Source organism: Lissotriton vulgaris, chromosome 5, assembly GCF_964263255.1.
Source record: "Lissotriton vulgaris chromosome 5, aLisVul1.2, whole genome shotgun sequence".
Classification (NCBI taxonomy): domain Eukaryota; kingdom Metazoa; phylum Chordata; class Amphibia; order Caudata; family Salamandridae; genus Lissotriton; species Lissotriton vulgaris.
Genome location: NC_141693.1, coordinates 1,923,244,794 through 1,923,264,471, shown reverse-complemented (window position 1 = coordinate 1,923,264,471; position 19,678 = coordinate 1,923,244,794). Strand labels below are relative to the sequence as shown.

Here is a 19,678-nt window from a genome sequence, read left to right as displayed (position 1 = left end):
CAGTGCGGGGTTATGGGAAGTTTTCCAGCGTTGGCAGAAGTTTTTGGTCATTGTTGAAGTTGGGTTTATTGACAGGGAAAGGGTAGGCAGGTTACTTTAAGTTAAGTTAGACACGTTTGTGGATTTACTGTTGTAGCGAGGTAGGCAGAGGATGTTGGTTAAGTGAAGTGTAGAATTAAAGGGGTTATTTTTAATGCAATGCTTTGTATTGTTGTGTAAATTGTAATGTCAGGGTGGGGGCGGGTTCAGGGAATCTTAGGGGAGGGGGCAGGTCAGGGGTCAAGTATATGGATGTTTTAGTGAGGCTTTAAGTTTTGTAAAGCAGTTGCCAGGGATTTTTTTAATGTTATTTGCACCTGTTTCAATAAAGCGGCCTTTTACAAACAACAAAATGGTTTGCGGTCTACTCCCCCCCCTCCCAGAATTTCCAAAAGACTGAACCACACTCTAATGCCATTCAGAGAGAACGCTGTTGTCTGGAACTAAGATATCCGGAAGCGTCCTCTCTTTCTGCTCTTTTAAGGCATGCTTGCAGACCAGCGGGCATGGTATACTTTCAAGATGCTCTCATAAACCCGTTTATCGATGGGAATGTGCTCTTCTGCTCAGGGCGCACACATGCTGAAGCACTGTAGACCTTACCGTACTTCTTCACATCAAACTGGGTTGAAGAGCTGGCCTCGGGGGAGGAGGTGTACCTGGCCGTGATGTTCCATACACCGGGGCTGCGGGGTAACAAGAGGAGACAACTCGCATTAGAGGCTCTGCTGAAGGTTCCTTTTCCACCCACCCACCCCTGGCACGCTGTTCCCTATCATGAAGCTGCACTACTGCTCCACCCAAAAGGTCAGTATATCATTAGCAGAAGTACTGCCTGATAGAAAGGCCGTCCTGTGTCTTATTTACAAAAAGATTGTCTCATCAGCTGCATATTTTCTATCAATAACTCTAAGGGGGCAATATACTTTTGAACAATATTTTGGACAACATTTTGGTTGGGTATTCTGAGACCACAGTTTCAGAGTTGGGTGCTAATACAAAACCCTCCATTTTTTAGAGGAGGGGGAAATGCATTCAACAGCGGAGAATTCACTGACGTTGTGGCCTTCGCCAAAATGTAAGCCTGCCTGAGAATTCTCCATCGGTGAAAAATCCTCCACCAGCGGATTTACCACTCCTGCCTCAGAGAATCTTGTTACCATCAAATTGTGAGTGTAGGTGTGAAATAAGTGTTCACACGTGATACTCCTCGGAGGCAGGAGAGAAACTAGTCCCAAAAGATGCAGAAGACATTGGTCATGAGAGGCACTGAAGAAGACATTGGTCATGAGAGACACTGAAGAAGACACTGGCCATGAAAGACACTGGTCATGAGAGACACTGAAGAAAACACTGTCATGAGAGACACCGAAGAAGACACTGGGCATGAGAGACACTGAAGAAGACACTGGTCATGATAGACACTGAAGAAGACACTGGTCATGATAGACACTGAAGAAGACACTGGGCATGAGAGACACTGAAGAAGACACAGGCATTAGAGACACTGAAGAAGTCATTGGTCATGAAAGACACTGAAGAAGACACTGGGCATGAGAGACACTGAAGAAGACACTGTCACAAGAGACACCAAAGAAGACACTGGTCATGAGACTCTGAAGAAGACACTGGTCATGAGAGACACTGAAGAAGACACTGGTCATGAGAGAGACTGAAGAAGACACTGATCATGAGAGACACTGAAGAAGACACTGGTCATGAGAGAGACTGAAGAAGACACTGGGCATGAGAGACACTGAAGAAGACACTGGTCATGAGAGAGACTGAAGAAGACACTGGGGATGAGAGACTCTGAAGAAGACACTGGTCATGAGAGACACTGAAGAAGACACTGGCCATGAGAGACACTGAAGAAGACACTGGTCATGAGAGAGACTGAAGAAGAAACTGGGCATGAGAGAGACTGAAGAAGACACTGCTCATGAGAGACACTGAATAAAACACTAAGTATGAGACACATGAAGGAAGTATTTCCTGGAGCAATAGTCAACAATACTCTGGTCATGACAAAGGCAATGCAAGATACTAAAGATTAGATACTACAGGCATCATGAGAGACACTGAAGAGTGGGAGACACTGATTCACAGCGAAACCGCTGGGTAAACGAGCGCTGTACAAATGCTTTTAAATTAAAATTAAAAAAAACTGCAGCAAAGGGATACACTACATGTGTGGGAGCAGAGATTCATCTGGTCGTTGAGGGAGACACTGATTCACAGCGATACCAGGTGAAAGTATCCGAGACAAAAATTACAACCCCTTTCCATGGAGTATTCTGTGTGAGAGACCCCAGCCTGGAAAAAAGAAGCAAATGCGTTGCCTTACTCAGAGATGTCTGGGATGGTGAGCTGCTCGTTGATAATCCCCGCATCAGAACGTTTCTCTGACTTCTTCACTTGCAACCCTTGCGCATTCTGACAAAGAAACAGGAAAGGGCTATTATGCAGAATGTATTCACCTCATGCACAAAATGAAAGGGGTCAGGCCCTGCAACTTAGCTTTTAGCAGCAGCAGTGACCTGCTGTGATTTACCAGCAACTTCATATTGTACACCAGAATATGTGTCAGAAATGGACACACGTGTGAACTCAAGGGTGGGCTCCGGTCCGAATACTGGAGGGTGTAAGAGGGAGGGATGTCACTTACAGTGGTGGACTATAGGTTGTAGTACTGTAGAGTACCAGGAGGAGGGTATCAGCCTGAGTAGAAGAGCGTATAAGAGGGATGAATGTAATACTCATCTCTAGGATTCAGTAGGCCTAGAGATGGCTATTAGCTATTGGGCTAAGTAATGGAGAGCGTACGAATGAGGAAATGCCAAGGCTCTAGTAGGTTTTGGGGGTTCAGACAGCATTACATAGCTGCATGCCCTTCCACTTACAGGGAGAAGTTGAGAACCAGATGACACTGAAGGGAGGTATTGAACATGCAATATTATATACTGGAAATGTGTTTAATGCGTACTCATACACCCGCAGAGAGGCTCAATACTGAACGATTGGAGAGAGGGATTGCCTGTACAAAATGAGACTGAATACAAGTAAAGGAACACCCTCAAACCAGTCGGCTCAAGGCCTCAGGTGGCAACTGCAGGATAGATTCTCTTACAGGAATGGGCTATGAGCTTCAGTAATAGAGGCCATAGGTGGCAGGGTCTGGACATTATTACTGTAAGAGAACGACACAGTGGCTGTACAGGGATTGTGCACTCTTTTTCCAAGATAGACATTAAAAGTAAGCTTCTTGCATGGAAGGCGTGTTTAGGAAATGTGCTTGGATTTCATGTGATTGAGTTGTCAGGACAGCGAACTATCTTTCATGACCATGTACTCTGTGATAAGGGTGTCCAGAATTGTGAAATGGAACTTACGTAAACTGTGACTGTGATGGATTCATCTACAGGCCTCATCACGTGGTCGAGAACGAAGACCCGGAACTTCACTGTAAGGCAACAAAGTATGAATTAGATTGATGGGATCTACTGCATACAAGGCCCATGGGCCAGACCTCGGACATTGCAAGCTAGCAAGTTTGGCACAAGAGTCTTAATTGGAATGCGTCCTGGATTACGGGCCCAAGTATCTCTCGGCTCAGGAATATTCCTTAAACTCATCCATCTTAATAAATTTTCCCTTTTGTTGTTTGGAAGTGGGTTCTTGGTTGCATAAGGAGAAAGGGAACAATGACAAAATGAGCAAAGGTGTGTGTGCAAGTGAGCTTTTACGCGGTGCCTTACAAGGCCACAGGCACAACCCTTGAAGGTCCCCTGCTCCTCCAGCAGCAGCACCTCCAACCCTAACAAATCCTTAGAACTAGTATTGGTCTGACCAACTCATCCTGCAGAGAAGGCAGCAACACATCTCAGGATTTCACGGTGAAGATCTAACTATCAGGAAGGAGTATTAGGCACCCAGTGTGATAGGGACTTGTTAGGTCTGTGAGAGCACCAAGGTCCTTACAGGCTATGTCATTTGGGGCTATGTGTAGACTCTTGCTGCCATCATCAGCCCCGGTAGATGCACCAACTAGAGCCAGTGGATCTTTTACCTATTTTGTACTCTGCTCTATGTAAGCTATGCTCTAAGTATGCTCTTTGTCCCGTTTATCTGGTGATTATTCTACGGTGAGCCCTGCTCTGTGCCCGCAGAGTCCCTTCCCATTGTTCCTGACTGCCCTGCTGTGCCTGAAGGAGAAGGCACCACTGCGAACAGAATTGTGGCAGGACTGGGGGCCCCTTCTACATAGGCTGGGAGTTAGGCCACGGCCGAGAGCCAAGGCTGCTGGCGCCAAGCTGCTGAGAGGTGAGGAGGTGGAGCGCGTTCTAATTTCTCCCCAAGAATTGGGAAAGAAGGCAGACCATTAGGTCAAGACTAGGGTGACAAGGTCAACCACTGGGAGTGACCAAAAGAGGAAGGGTGGTAAAAATACCCAAGATAAAAAGTCTGAGTCTTCCAAAGGGCCCCAAAAACCTGTACAGGTGGGTGGGTCCCAAACTACTCCCTATGTGCCTCAGCCCTATAGGGGGAAGTACTTTGATTCTAACAAGGCCTATTGTAACAACTGCAAGAAGTTGGGACATTTAACTGTAGACAAAAACTGCCCCAACATCAAAGCCCCTAATGCACCCAGTACAGCTACTCCAGGGACAGTGAGTTTACAGATGGGATCAGAGGAGTGCCCAGAGCAAATCTGGGAATACACTCAAGATAGCCTAGTCTCTTTGGAGGAAATGGAGTTTGCCAATGTAGCTGGTTGGCCACCCAACTTTACAAAATATATGCAATACCCCTCCATTAATGGAACTAGAGTAGACGTCCTGAGGGATACAGGTGCCAGCATCACTATGGTGAAAGATATGCTGGTTTCCCCAGAGCAATACGTGATTGGGAAAACTTACCCAGTCACCAATGCTGACAGCATAACCACCTAACACCCTATGGCTATGGTGACATTAGGTTGGGGGGAGGTTATTGGCCTGAAACTGGTAGTGGTCTCTCCACAATTGCCAGCTGACTGTCTGCTTGGAAATGACCTGGAAACCTCAGCCTGGGCTTGAGTTTATCAAGTAGCCCATGCAGCCATGCTGGGTATCCCTAGACTGGTGTGTGTGCAAACCAGAGCACAGAGTGAAAAGAAGGGTGAGCGAGTAGGTATGGAGCCTGAAAGTATGGCCCAACCAAGAAAGAGGAAAAACAAGAAGAAAGGGGGACCAGCTTATACACAGCAAGTCTCTCAGGACCCCTCTCCTTAGGGAGAGAACTTGGAAAGCCAAGAGGGAGCTGAGCCCATGGAGCTTGCGCCTTACCAGGTTGGACTCCTGGGCCCAGGGAGACCCACTGTGCAAGAGATGTACCAGGGACAGCGAGACTGCCCCACTCTTGAAAGCCTGAGGCAGAAAGCTGTTTCAGAAGCACAGGGAGATGTCAGTGGTACCCACAGAGCTTATTGGGAAGAGGGATTACTGTATGCTGAGGCAAAAACCTCACTCCTGGAGCTACCAGGAGGGTGGTAGTGCCAGAGAAGTACAGGGAGTTCCTCCTAACTTTAGCTCATGACATCCCCCTAGCTGGACATCTGGGGCAGAACAAAACTTGGGAAAGGCTAGTTAGTCACTTCTACTGGCCCCAGATGCACCAGAAGGATTAGTTACTTACCTGCAATCCTAGTTCTCTTTCAGGGGTATCCTCATCAAAGTCATAAGCACATGAATATTCCCACCCATGTGCGGGACCCCGGAAAACATATATCATATATATGTAGCTCTACATATATGTATATATACATATATAAACACATACAATGCAGTCCTCTCTGGAAAAGCTGAACAATGCTGCAATAGAAGTCTTTGTACATAAAACATTCCAATAAAGCAGGGACAAAGAAAACCTTTGAAAACTGCTTTATTATACAGTAGAAAAAGGCCATCCTGCAAGGAAAGTGAAAGCATTGTCAGCACATAGGCTGCATTGTAGAAGAAACCATAGAGTAGAAAGCTGAAAAGCTAACTCACATAAACAGTAACAGAAAACTGGCACCGTGCCTTTAAGGCAACCATGACCCCTAGCTCCCATCATGCCTCAGGGGTGACAGTTAGGTGAGTTGTTCTTTGCGGATAACCGCAGACCATTTAAAAAAACGGATATATATATTTCACATGACTACTTGCCCGGGGAGGCGGGTGGGTTGCTTATGACTTTGATGAGGATGCCCATGGAAGAGAACTAGGATTACAGGTAAGTAACTAATCCTTCTCTTCCACAGGATCCTCGTCAATAGTCATAAGCACATGAATAGAATAGCAAACCCACCCCCTCATCCTGCGGGCAAGTAGACAGAGAACTCTCCAGACATAAACCGCCATAAGGCGAACACAGACTCCGCAATTATCAACACTGGACCAGATTCCGCAAGGAAGCCTGGCCCACTTGGTTCTCTGCTCTGGAGTCAGAATCTAGGCAGTAATGCCTGGTAAATGTGTGAACCAATTTCCAAGTTGCTGCTTTGCAAATCTCGGTCATCAGTACATATGTAAGAAAGCTACTGTTGCCGCTTTGCCCCTAGTTGAGTGAGCCTTCGGGGAAGCGAGCAAAGGTTTATTTGCCAACTGGTAAGATAAATTTACACAATAGACTATCCACCCAAACCTGTTCTAACAGAACCATAGTTCACAAACAGTTGGTCAGACTTTCTCATAGATTTAGTGGCTTCCAAGTAAAACTTGAGAACCCTCTTGAGGTCCAGCGAATGCAGAGCCCTTTCCGCTGGTGTCGTAGGATTTGGAATGAAAGAGGGCAAATAAATCGTCTGATTTACATGGAACTCCGACACAACCTTTAGGAGAAAGGAAGGATGGGTTCGCATCGCCACTCTATTATGGTGGAAGACTGTTTAGGGCTCTTTAGAAGATAATGCCTGAATTTCACTAACTCTGCGCGCAGAAGAGATTGCCACCAGAAATACCAGAAATACCACTTTCTGTTGCAGAGATGCTTTACGAATGGGCTCAAAGGGAGAGCCCATCAACTTGGAAAATACCAGGTTCAACTCCCAAGGAGGAGAAGGAGGTCTCACAGGAGGGTAAACTTTCTTTAGCCCCTACAGGAAGTCCTTAACCACCTGAAGTTGAAAAAAGGAAGGTTGGTTAGGAGACTTACGATAAACCGTAATGGCTGCCAAATGTACCTTTATAGTAGAGTATTTCAATCCAGACTTGGCCAAATAGAGTAAGTATGGGAGGATGACCTCCTCCTGACCATTTACTGGACTCCAACCTTTCTGCCCACACCACAAATAAAACCTCTTCCATTTCATAGAGTATGAGTTTCTGGTGGAAGGCCTATTCGACTCCCGTAGAATGTCCATGCAGTCCGAAGGAAGATTTAGATGTCCATATGCCATGGTACTCAGAAGAACTTCGGCAGCTTAAGCTTCAGTGTAAACAGGCTGAGCGTGCCTGGAGAAAACAGTATCTGGAATCACATAGAGTCCTCTTTAAACAGGCATTGGCGACCTATAAAGTCCAGATCAAGCTTGCTAAAGCCAGATTTCTAGAAGAATCACTGAAGGCAGCTGCAAACAAGTCCCATGACATATTTAAGATCGTTAAAGACCTGGCCCATCCAGCTTGTACTATAAATGACATCCCGGCCTCCCAAGCTCTTTGCGATTTGCTGGCACAAGCTTTCGAGGACAAGATTGCTACCATCCTAAATAATCTTGCCTCGTCTTCTGGCCATGCTATGCACAATTCCACTCCGTTTGAGAACATGAAGGGGGGTGCCAAACTAGCCGGATTGAACAATTTTCCCCTACCATCCTTTGAGGACTTTTGTGCTTTGGCTGACGGTGTGTCCTCGGGCTCTCCGTCTGATCCTCTTCCACCTAAATTCTGGAAATTGTTTCAGGAAGAGCAGTCCCTTAGATCGGCATGGGTCCCAGACTGCTGGAAACTGGCTGTGGTTTCCCCACTGCTTAAGAAGGAAAACCTGGACCCTGCCTGTCCAGCTAACTATAGGCCAATTTCCCTGCTGCCATTTCCAATTAAAATCCTTGAGAAACTGGCCACAAAACATCTTTCCAACTTTCTTGAGACCACTAATTGTTTGGACGTGGCCCAGTTTGGTTTTAGGCCAGCACATGGGACAGAATCGCTATTGGTGACTGTTCTGGACGACCTTCGGACGCGTGCCGACCAGGGTCGAGCAGCCTTTTTAGTGCTGCTCGATATGTCGGCCGCGTTCGATACAGTCAGCCGCGCAATTCTGATCAGGAGACTGGCGGAGGTTGGGGTGTCTGGCCTGGCCCTTGAGTGGCTGGTGTCGTACCTCGATCATAGGCACCAGGTGGTAGCCCTGCCACCCTTTAAATCTAACATCAGGAGGGTTGGACAGGGCGTACCCCAGGGGTACGCCCTGTCCAAGAGGACAGGATAAGCCCCATTCTATTCAATCTTTACCTCCGCCCCCTGATCATGTTGATAAAATCTTTTGGCATAGCAGTCACCAATTATGCCGACGACACCCAACTTATCTTCTCGTTTGAGGGTAAGGAGGCGGTGTCACAGGAGGTCTTCCATCGTTGCAAGAGCACCACGGCAGAATGGCTGGGCAATAACTCCCTGCAATTTAACAGCTCGAAAACCGAGTTGCTGCATTGCTCCATGGATCGTACCCCTAGGCCTCTCCCACAGGATTTTTGGCCTCCTGACTTTCAAGGTACTAGCCTGCCTGCTGAATCCGTCCGAAACCTGGGGGTGATGTTTAGCTCCAGTGTGCAGCTAGACATATCAGTGAACAGAACGGTGGCCACTTGCATGGCACTGCTCTGGTCGCTGCGAAAGATCTTACCCTTGCTCCCTGTGCAGGCTAGACCAGAGGTAGTGCGGAGCATAATTTTAAGTCGGCTTGACTATTGTAATGCACTACTTCTGGGGGCACCTGCTACACTATTGGAAAAATTGCAACGCGTACAGAATGTCGCCGCCAAATTGGCACTGTCGCGCCGACGCCTTGACTCTTCTGCCAAAGCACTTAGGGACCTTCACTGGTTACCAGTCTCTCAACGGATTGATTTTAAAGCTTGGTGCTTGGTATTTAGGGCTCTTCACCGACAAGGTCCGTCCCCTCTGCAGGATCTTTTCTCTTGGTACACCCCGTCTAGATCACTCCGGTCAGCCTCGGCTTACTTGGTAGTTGTACCCAAGATTTTGAGGTCTCGGATGGTTGGTCGATCCTTCAGGTTCACCGCAGCGAGACTGTGGAATTCCCTTCCGCTGGGCCTGAGGGGTCTGGAGGACCTCCCTTCTTTTAAGAAAGCCTTGAAAACTTACCTGTTCCCTAGAACAATGTAAATAGATCGGATGCTGGAAACATCATGTATGTGTCATAACAGTCTAAGCGCAAGTATGCCCGTCGGGTGACAGTCAATGAGCTATATAAGAATGCCTATACATACATACATACATACTGCAGGACTTCAGGAGCCATGCTGTCAGGCTGAGGGAGGGAAGGCTGGGATGGAAGATCTTCTCCCTCCATCTTGGTGACAAGGTCCGGCTTGCATGGAAGCCTCCGATGCGGGCGAATTGACAGCTTCAACAGATCTGGATACCACCACTGGCGAGGCCAGTCCGGTGCTATTAGTATCATTTTCATCCTGGATCTCAGGAGCTTTGCCACTACCTTCGGAATGAGAGGGAGGAGTGGAAAGGCGTATGCAAACGTCCCTGACCAGTTTATCAAAAGTGCATTCCCCCTCCTTCCTGGTCGGTAAAACCTGGATACGAAGGCGTGGCATTTTTTGTTGTTTTCGTCTGCAAAGAGGTCGATGCAGGGATGACCCCACTGCTGAAAAATCTCTGCTACTATGTCGTCGTTTAGCACCCAGTCTTCTTGCTCTTGGAAGTGACGACTGAGGGAGTCCGCACGAACGTTCTGCTCTCCCGGCAGATGGACTGCAGTGATCAATAGGTTCCTGGCTAGCAGCCAGTGCCAAATCTCTTGGGCTTCGAGAGACAGAGGACGAGAACGTGTTCCACCTTGTTTGTTTAAATAGTACATGGTGGTTGTGTTGTCCGTTTGAATCAATATTGATTCTGACTGTATGGCAGGTTGAAATGCCTTGAGAGCCAAGTGGACGGCCCGCAGCTCGAGCATATTGATATGATAAGTCTGCTCGTTTGGGGTCCATCTTCCGTGAGTTTGAAGGGGATCTAGATGTGCACCCCAGCCCTGAAGAGAAGCGTCTGTAATCAGGGATTGCACAGGAAGAGGCTGATGAAACGGAACTCCCACCATGAGATTCTGTGGATGCATCCACCAGAGGATGGACTTCTTCGCAATGGGGGATAGTAGAATCTGATTGTTCCACTGACCTGAGAACTGATTCCATTTGTGTTCCAGGTCCTGCTGAAGTGGCCTCATCCTCAACCTGGCGTTGGGTATGAGGAAAATGCAGGAGGCCATGGAGCCCAGCAGAGAAGCCACTTGTCTTACTGATGGCTGAGGAGCTTGAAGAATGATGTTGCCTTTGACTTTCATTGATGACAGTCTTTTCGCCAAAGGAAACACTTTTCCTAGGATGGAGTTGATAGTGGTCCCAGATAGTGGATCTACTGGGTCAGCTGAAGGACTGATTTGTCCAGATTGACATGCAGCCCCAAGCGCTGAAGTAGGTTCAGACACATGAGGAGGTGTCCTTGTACCAAAAGAGGAGATGATTCTTTAAGCAGCCAATCGTCCAGGTATGGATAGACATGTAGGCCTTGGCGATGTAAGAAGGCCGCTACTACTGCCATGCATTTCGTGAATACCCTTGGAGCTGACTTGAGGCCGAAGGGTAAGACCTTGAACTGGTAATGATCCTTCCCTACTGTGAACCGTAGGAACTTGCAATGCCGTACTGTGATCGGGATGTGGAAATATGCATCCTGAAGATCCACTGAGCACATCCAATCGCCTCTTTTTAAGTGTGCAAAGATTTGATGGAGAGATAGCATCCACAATTTTTCTTTTTTGATGCATTTGTTCAGGAACCGCAGATCTAAAATGGGTCTGAACTTGTTCAGAGGGTCTTTTTTCCGGACAAGGAAGTATCTGGAATAGATTCCTTTCCCCCTCTGCATTGGTGTGACCTTTTCTATTGCTTGTTTTTTTAGAAGGGTCAACACTTCCTGACGCAGGAGGTCCAAATGATGTTGTCTGGATTTTAACGGAGGTGAGTCTTTTGGAGCCGTGCAAAAATGTAGCGCGTATCCATTGTCTGGTATATTTTGCACCCATTGATCTTTCGTTATCCTGCCCCACTCCTGAGCGTAGTGTGTTACACTTCCTCCCACTGGAGTGCGCAACGGTGCTGGAGGAAGCATTGACTCATTGCTTCTCCCCGGTCTTGGATGTGAAGGAGGATTGCTGCTGGTGTCCTCCTCTGCCCCAGGAGGAACGTCAGCCTTGATATTGGGATTTTCCCTGCCTATTTTGTGACCATTGAGGGGTTTGAACCCTCTGTTGGTTACCTCTGTGATTATACGGCCTGTACCGCTTCCTGTACTCTTTCTTTTTCTCAAGGCCCACTGCCTTCAAAGTGTCCAATTCAGCCTTCATTCTTCCCATCTCTTCGTCTGTATGGGACCCAAACAAAGAGGTACCTGAGAACGGAAGATTGAGTATGCGCGGTTGTGCATCAGGCTTTAATGCAGTGAGGTGTAACCAACAGGATCGGCGTGCGCAAACGCCATGCGCATAGGAATGAGCCACATGAGAGACTCCATCAGCTGCCGTGCTTATAACTTGGTTGGAAACCAGAGCACCTTCCTGGATAATTTCTGAGAAGTCCTGCTGATCTTCCTTCTGCAGCTTCTCTTTAAAAGGATCTAAAGAGTCCCACAGGGATCTGTCATATCGCCCCAACAGGGCTGCAGCGTTGGAAACCTGCAGAGTGGAAGCAGCTGAGCCACAGGCCTTCCTCCCCCAAGAGTCTTGGGCCTTTCTGACCTTATCAGATGGAACGGAGGAAGGAGAGGCTACGGAATGCGTTTTCTCCGCTGCTGCGATTATAGGGGAGGATCAGATCTCAGAAAGAGAGGATCCGACACCGCAGGTTTGTACTTCTTTAATATCCGTTCAGGGGCAGCTTTAGCTGAAGCCGGAGTTAAAAACACCTCCATCACAGGTTCAATAACTCCTGGTACCAAGGGGAGCAACGGTCTTGACACCGATCTTTGATGTAGTGTTTCAAAGATGATGGAAGTGGTCATTTGTGCAGTGGCCATGGTAATACCTAACTTCTGTGCCCCTCTGGACAACACATCATGGAAGGCGTTCACGTCGTCAATGGGTGACACTCTGCTGGGTGGGCTATCCCTGAGGGTGGGAGAGTAATCCCTCTTAGATGAATGTGTTGATGAAGACGACCAAGATGGTGCAATTCGTCTTTTACGATGGCCATGCACAGACCTACACTCAGGAGATCTGCCCCGGTGCTCTCTGGTGCGAGTGTTAGGTGACTTGTCGACTTCCTGTACCAGGCACTGCAAAGGAGACCTATGCAAAGGGCTTGAGTATTTGGCTGCCCTTTGTGTAGCACCCACTGATGATGGCTTTCACAGATGTAGAGGTTGTAGCCACCTGGGAGAGAGATGTACTGAAGGGGATCTCTGCCGCCTCGGAGACTTTCTTGCAGGAGAACCTACGGCTCTTTAGAATGCCTGGATGCACTGCGAGAGGAAGCAATCGTCTGTGGGGAACCCCTGATAGAATTTAAAGAAGCCACAAGGGTTCTAGAGCGTGATCTCCGTCGCGAAGAGCGATGGGACGTCACTGGCAATTGCCTTGACGTAGATCTGCTCTGCGTCACCATAAGAGGAGAGACTCTGGATCCTGAACGTCTCCTCAACGCTGACCTGGAATGCCTCGACATAGAGTGGTGCCTTGAGCCTCTAGACCTTGCTCTTGAGGGAGAGCGTGCCTGCGATCTCCTCACTGACCTGTTCGACGGAGAAATCCTCCTCGACGTCGAACAATCCATCAACGTCGATCTTCTTGGTCTCGACGTCGAATGTGACACAAGAGGGGATCTAGACCTCAACGTTGAATGCCGCCTGGATGATGTCGACGGAGAAGTATGCTTTGACGCTGGTCGCTGTTGAACCTGCGACGGCGGAGCTTGACTCAACGTCGACAATCGCCTGGTTGACGTCGACGGAGATCTATGCTTCGAAGTCGACCACTGGTGACTCTGTGTCGACGGCACATGTCTCGACGTACGCATCGACGGCGGAGACCTATCTCTCGACGTTGTGCTACCCGGCACCAACGGAGATCGTTGCCTCGACGCCGATCGCCACCTGGTTGATGACGGCGGAGGTATCGACGTTCCTGTGACGACCGATCTTCTCTCAACGGCGAGTCCGCCAATGGTCTTTTCGTCGCCGTTTTTGACGCTGAAGAAGGAATTTGAGGCGCCGAGCCCAACGCCGATGGAGAGCACACAGGAATCTTACTTGTAGATGCTCTCTCCTTCTTCTTCTTCAGCGGTGACCTGCCTCTGGATGAAGATCTTCTTCTCTCTGCCAGCCCATAGAGGCGAATCCTCTCTCTGTCCTCCAGAGTTCTTTTGGACAGGAGCTGGCAATGTTGGCAGGCGTGAGAATCATGATCAGAAGGCAAACATAAAATACAGACTGAGTGAGAGTCTGTTTTTGCCTTCTTTTTGCCACAGGAGGGGCAAGAATTGAAAAGTGAAATTCAATGCCCAAACCCTTCAGAAAAGGTTGAAAAATACTGCAACACTGAAAAAATGTCGAAGTAGAAAGTTTTCACCTCAAAACTTGAAGTAATTTCTGACAAAAATCAGAAAAAAACATAGCTGTAGAGACCAGGTTCCTTTCAGAAGGAGCCGGAAAGAACAACTGACCTAACTGTCACCCCAGACAGGAGCTAGGGGTCATGGCTGCCTTAAAGACACAGTGCCAGTTTTCTGTTACTGTTTATGTGAGTTAGCTTTTCAGCTTTCTACTTTATGGTTTCTTCTACAATGCAGCCTATGTGCTGACAATGCTTTCACTTTCCTTGCAGGATGGCCTTTTTCTACTGTATAATAAAGCAGTTTTCAAAAGTTTTCTTTCTCCCTGCTTTATTGGAATGTTTTATGTGCAAAGAATCCTATTGCAGCAATGTTCAGCTTTTCCAAAGAGGACTGCGTCGTATGTAGAGCTACATATATATGATATATGTTTTCCAGGGTCCCGCACATGGGCGGGAATATTCATGTGCTTATGACTATTGATGAGGATCCCCTGGAAGAGAAGGTGAAGGAGTTTGTGAGCTCCTGTGTCACCTGTAAGGCCAGTGACAAGACTGGTGGCCACCCAAAGGCCCCCATGATACCACTGCCAATGGTGGGAGTACCCTTTGAAAGGATAGGTGTGAACATTGTGGGTCCACTTGACCCTTCCACAGCGTCAGGGAACAAATTCATTCTAGTAGTAGTGGATCATGCTACTAGGTACCCTGAAGCAATTGCCCTTAGGGTTACTACAGCTCCTGCAGTAGCCAAGGTCCTCCTGGGTGTCTTCACCAGGGTGGGGTTTCCTAAGGAGGTGGTTTCAGACAGAGGTTCCAACTTCATGTCTGCATACCTGAAACACATGTGGAAGGAGTGTGGTGTGCAGTACAGATTTACTACCCCATACCACCCACAAACCAATGGCCATGTTGAGAGGTTCAACAAGACATTGAAAAACTCAAAAGGAGATGGGATGTCCTGTTGCCATGCCTGCTTTTTGCTTATAGGGAAGTGCCACAGAAGGGAGTAGGATTTTCACCCTTTGAACTTCTGTTTGGTCATCCTGTAAGGGGACCACTTTGTCTTGTAAAAGAGGGTTGGGAGAGGCCTCTTTAAGAACCCAGCAAGACATTGTGGATTGTGTACTTGGCCTAAGGTCCAGAATGGCTGAGTATATGAAAAAGGCATCCAAGAGTCTTGAGGCCAGCCAGGAGCTTCAGAAGCACTGGTATGACCTAAAAGCTGCAATGGTTGAGTTTCAACCTGGGTAACAGGTGTGGGATTTGGATCCAGTGGCACCAAGGGCTCTCCAAGACAGATGGAGTGGCCTTTACCCTATCCTGGAGAAAAAGAGTGAGGTCACTTACTTAGTGGACCTGGGCACAAGCAGGACACCCAAAAGGGTTATCCATGTGAACCGCCTTAAACTCTACAATGACAGGGCTGACCATACCATGCTGATGGTGACTGATGAGGAACATGAAGCAGAGAGTGAACCTCTCCCTGATCTCCTCTCTTCCAGCCCAAAAGATGGGACAGTGGATGGAGTGGTCTTTTCAGACACCCTCTCTACCAAACAGCAGACTGTCTGCAAGCAAGTCTTGCAACAGTTTGCTAGTCTCTTTTCCTTGACCCCTGGTCTGACTAACTGGTGTACCCTTGATATGGACACTGGTGACAGTAACCCTGTCAAAAACAAAATATATCAACAATCAGGCCAAGTCAAGGAAAGCATCAAAGCTGAAGTCAGCAAGATGCTGGAGCTAGGGGTGATTGAACCCTCTGAGATCCCCTGGGCTAGCCCAGTGGTTATGGTCCCCAAGCCTCATCAACAGGGTGGAAAGAGTGAGATGAGGTTCTGTGTGGACTATAGAGGACTAAACTCTGTCACCAAGACAGATGCTCACCCCATTCCAAATGCAGATGAGTTGATAGACAAGTTAGGGACAGCCAAATTCCTTAGTACCTTTGACTTAACTGTAGGGTACTGGCAGATTGGCATGGCCCCAGGAGCCAATGTGAAAACAGCATTCTCCACCCCTGATGGGCACTATCAGTTTACTGTGATGCCTTTTGCCCCTGCCACCTTCCAGAGGTTGGTGAACCAAGTCTTGACTGGATTGGGGTCCTTTAGTGCAGCTTATCTTGATGATATTTCTGTCCTTAGCTACACCTGGCAGGATCACCTGATCCACCTTGGGAAGGTCCTACAAGCCCTGCAATCTGCAGGACTGACTATCAAGGCATCCAATGTCCAGATAGGGCAGGGCACTGTGGTGTACTTGGGCCACTTTGTTGGTGGAGGCCAGGTCAAACCCTTACAACCCAAGATCTAGAGTATCATGGACTGGGCAGCTCCAACAACCCAGACCCAAGTCAGGGCATTCCTTGGCTTGACTGGATACTAAAGGAAGTTTGTTAAGGGATATGGGTCCATCGTGACTCCCCTCACAGACCTCACCTCCAATAAGATGCCCAAGAAAGTAAACTGGACTGTCAGCTGCCAAAAGGCTTTTGACACCCTGTTAGAAGCAATGTGCTCAGCACCCATTCTAAAAGCACCAGGCTACTCCAAGCAGTTCATAGTGCAGACTGATGCCTCAGAGCTGGGGATAGGAGCGGTCCTATCCCAGATCAATGAGGAAGGCAAAGACCAACCTATTGCTTTTATAAGCAGGAGGCTACTTCCCAGAGAGCAGCGTTGGAGTGCCATTGAGAGCTAGGCCTTTGCTGTGGTTGGTCCCTGAAGAAGTTGCGGCCCTACTTGTTTGGAACTCACTTCCTGGTTCAAACTGACCACAGACCTCTCAGATGGCTAATGTAGATGAAAGAGGAAAATCCCGAACTACTGAGATGGTCTATCTCCCTACAGGGAATGGACTTTGAAGTGGTACACCGACCAGGGACTGCCAATGCCAATGCAGCTGCACTTTCCAGGTTCTTCCACTTAGACAATGAAGACTCCCTAGGGCAATGTTAGTCTCATCACCTTTCGTTTGGGGGGTGAAGTGGGGGGGGGGGTGGAGGGTTGTGTGAGAAAGTGATATCTTTCTTGCATTTTATGCCCCCACTTTTTTCTGAACTGCTGATGTGCTTTGACTGAGTGTGCCCTGGGATCCTGCTAACCAGGTACCCAGGACCCAGGGCCTGTGTTCTTTCCCTAAAACTGTGTTGAAACTAAAACCCAATTGGCATCTCTTGCCACCTGTCAGCCCCTACTAAATGGTACCCTAGGTACCCAGCGCATGGTAACCAGAGAAGACCCCTAGGGGTTGTAGCACTTATTGTGCTACCCTTAGGGGCCCTGTACCACTTGCACCCACACACTGCCTTTTCAGGCTAAATGTCTAAGTACAGAACTAAACAAAATTTCGACATGGCACACATCCCTGTGTTCCATGCCTACAAACCCACTGCCCTGGCACACATCAGTCACCCCTCTAGCTGGTTGCCCTATGTCAGTGGTGTGGGCACAGGTGCCTGAGCCCTGTGCCCCTACAGTACCCAGGGCCATTCCTGGGCACTGTAAGTGTAGTCATGCCATTAAGAGTATATAATGCTGGGAGGTCATCATTACGAACTCCACAGCACCATAATGGCTACCTTAAGACTGAAAAGTTTGGTATCAAACTTCTCAGCACATTAAACCCACTGATGCCAGTGTGGGATTTAATGCAAAATGCACCACAGAGGGCATCTTAGAGATGCCCCCTGAAACCTAACCTACAATCCACGTCTGGACTGAGTGGCTGCCCAGGCTGTCACACAGCAGACATGTTGCTGGACCCATGGGTGGAGAGCCGACCGTTCTCCTGGGCCTGCAACAAAGCACATCCTGGGCGAGGTAATAGGTCTCCTCCCCCAGGATGGGCAGAGGAAAGCTTCAAAGGCATGCCGCCTTTGTGAGCTTCCCCAGGCCACTTGCTGTACTCAGCAACTGGCCCCCACCAGTTCTAAACCCCCACTCTGGCGGGAAGACTGGCTGGAAAACCTACATCAGGTAGGGGGAGTGCCAGCCTGTGCCAACCCCACCCCTCAGGTGGGAGAGGCGAGGTGAAGGACGACCCCAGGCTCCGGCCATCTTGAAGATGGGGAGCCCTGCCCTCCTGTGCCCCCTTCCCACAGTAGAGGAGAAGGCTAGGGGGTGTACCCACCCCAGGACAGGGACCCGGGGCTCCGGCCATCTTGAAGATGGGGAGCCCAGCAAAATCACAGCTAGGCTCCTGCCCCCCTCCCACAGGAGAGGAGCAGGCTAGGGGATTTACACACCCCAGGACAGGGACCTATTGGTCCCTGCCGTTGCCCTACCTGTAACGCTCCTACATTTAGTATTTGGGGCCACCCTGAACTTTCCTTCCTCAGATCCCGATAAGAAAAGAAGAAAGAAGATCAAGAAGAAGACCCGTCGTGCAGCTGCTCACAACAGGCTGAAGCCCACTGACTTGGCCCCAGCCCTACCGGCCTGTCGATCCTGGAACCTGCTCCTGCCTAATCCCGGTGACTTCTGCGGACAGCAACCTTGGGACCCCCGAAGGACCTGCCTGCCTTGACCCTCTTAAAGACTGGGACTCCCATAAGCAGAGGCTCTGCTTCAACAACCAACCCCTGGGGCCAGCCAGAAAGCTCAAGACCTGCTCACTCTGCACCTGCCGAGCCCGGCCAGTGCCCGAGTGATCCATGACCACGAGGACGTCCCCCCGGTGACTGGGACCCGAAGTCCAGTGTCCAAAGACCATCCTAGACGAACCAGACGACGCCTGCATCCTCAGAACCAGGGACCCCTCCAACCACGACCAGCCGAGGGTAAGATTTCCCGACACCCAAACACACCCCTGCACCCGGCGCCCTGCGGCTCCCTGTGCCTCCCTTTGGGGTACCTACCTCTTCTCCAGGATCCCAACTTACCTCTCGAAGTGGTGGACGCACCTGAAGAATCACCATCCCCGAGTCTGCAGCCTTTGTTCCCTTTTTACCTGTCCCATTGAATAACATTGAGTGCCCGACGGCTCAAAAGCACCCTGCACGCAGCCGCCCGAGTGCCTCTGGGAGTGCAACCTTTGCCCTATCCTACTTCCCCCTTTGCCCTGAGCAAGATACCAGGAGCCCAGCTCCCACAGCCGCATGGCCTGCTAGACAACAGCCACCAACGGAAGGCCCCCGCCCATCTTTGGCTAACATTGGGCCTACCTACCTCTGTTCCCGGCCACCCCTGTGCCGCTGAGGGTGAACCAACTGTACCTACCTGACCCTGGGGGACCCCTGAGTCTATGCCCAGAACCTTAACTTCACCAGTCGAGTGCTCACCTGGAAACCGGTAACTAACTTACCTGCCATTGGATAGCATTGACTGGTTTGACTCGAAAAATCTTTCAAGTGTGAAGTTTTGCAAACTTAAAATATTCCTAAAAAATCAGTCGAACTCCGAATTCCAAAGTACTCACCTGTGACCAGGAGAGAAGCCAGTACTGTATCTTGTAGCCCAGTGCTGAACAGCAAAAGTAATCCTAACCGGGTTTACTAGTAACCTGCATTTTCTCCATAGTAATCCATTGTCTGCTTTTCTGTGAAATTTCTTCTGTCTACTTTTGAAAACTTGAAATATTCTTTAAAAATCGTGCTAACTACTGAAACGTAATTACTTACTTGTCTTAAGTAGAGATCCGAGTGCTGGACCTAGGAGCCCAGTACTGGATTACAAAAGTAACGAGAACATACTTTACCTGTAACCTGAATTTTCTCTCATTGGATAACATTGCCAGATTTTCACTGAAAAGTTTCTAAATGTGAACTTTTAAAATACCTTTTTATTTTTTTAAAAATCATTGCAATAACCAA

The 19,678-nt window shown here is 48.7% G+C and overlaps 1 protein-coding gene across 1 annotated transcript in view; it reads right to left on the bottom strand.

Moving 5' to 3' along the window:
• The window catches only part of LOC147717735 (complement C4-B-like), a 643,152-nt gene that overhangs the window by 500,002 nt on the left and 123,472 nt on the right, over positions 1–19,678 (bottom strand). Inside the window, exons 4-6 of the mRNA XM_086919877.1 lie at positions 3,432–3,502; positions 2,387–2,475; positions 643–725 (exon numbers count right to left, since the gene is read on the bottom strand). Of these exons, the coding sequence (XP_086776003.1) occupies positions 643–725; positions 2,387–2,475; positions 3,432–3,502 (243 nt within the window). The remainder of the gene's footprint in view (positions 1–642; positions 726–2,386; positions 2,476–3,431; positions 3,503–19,678) is intronic.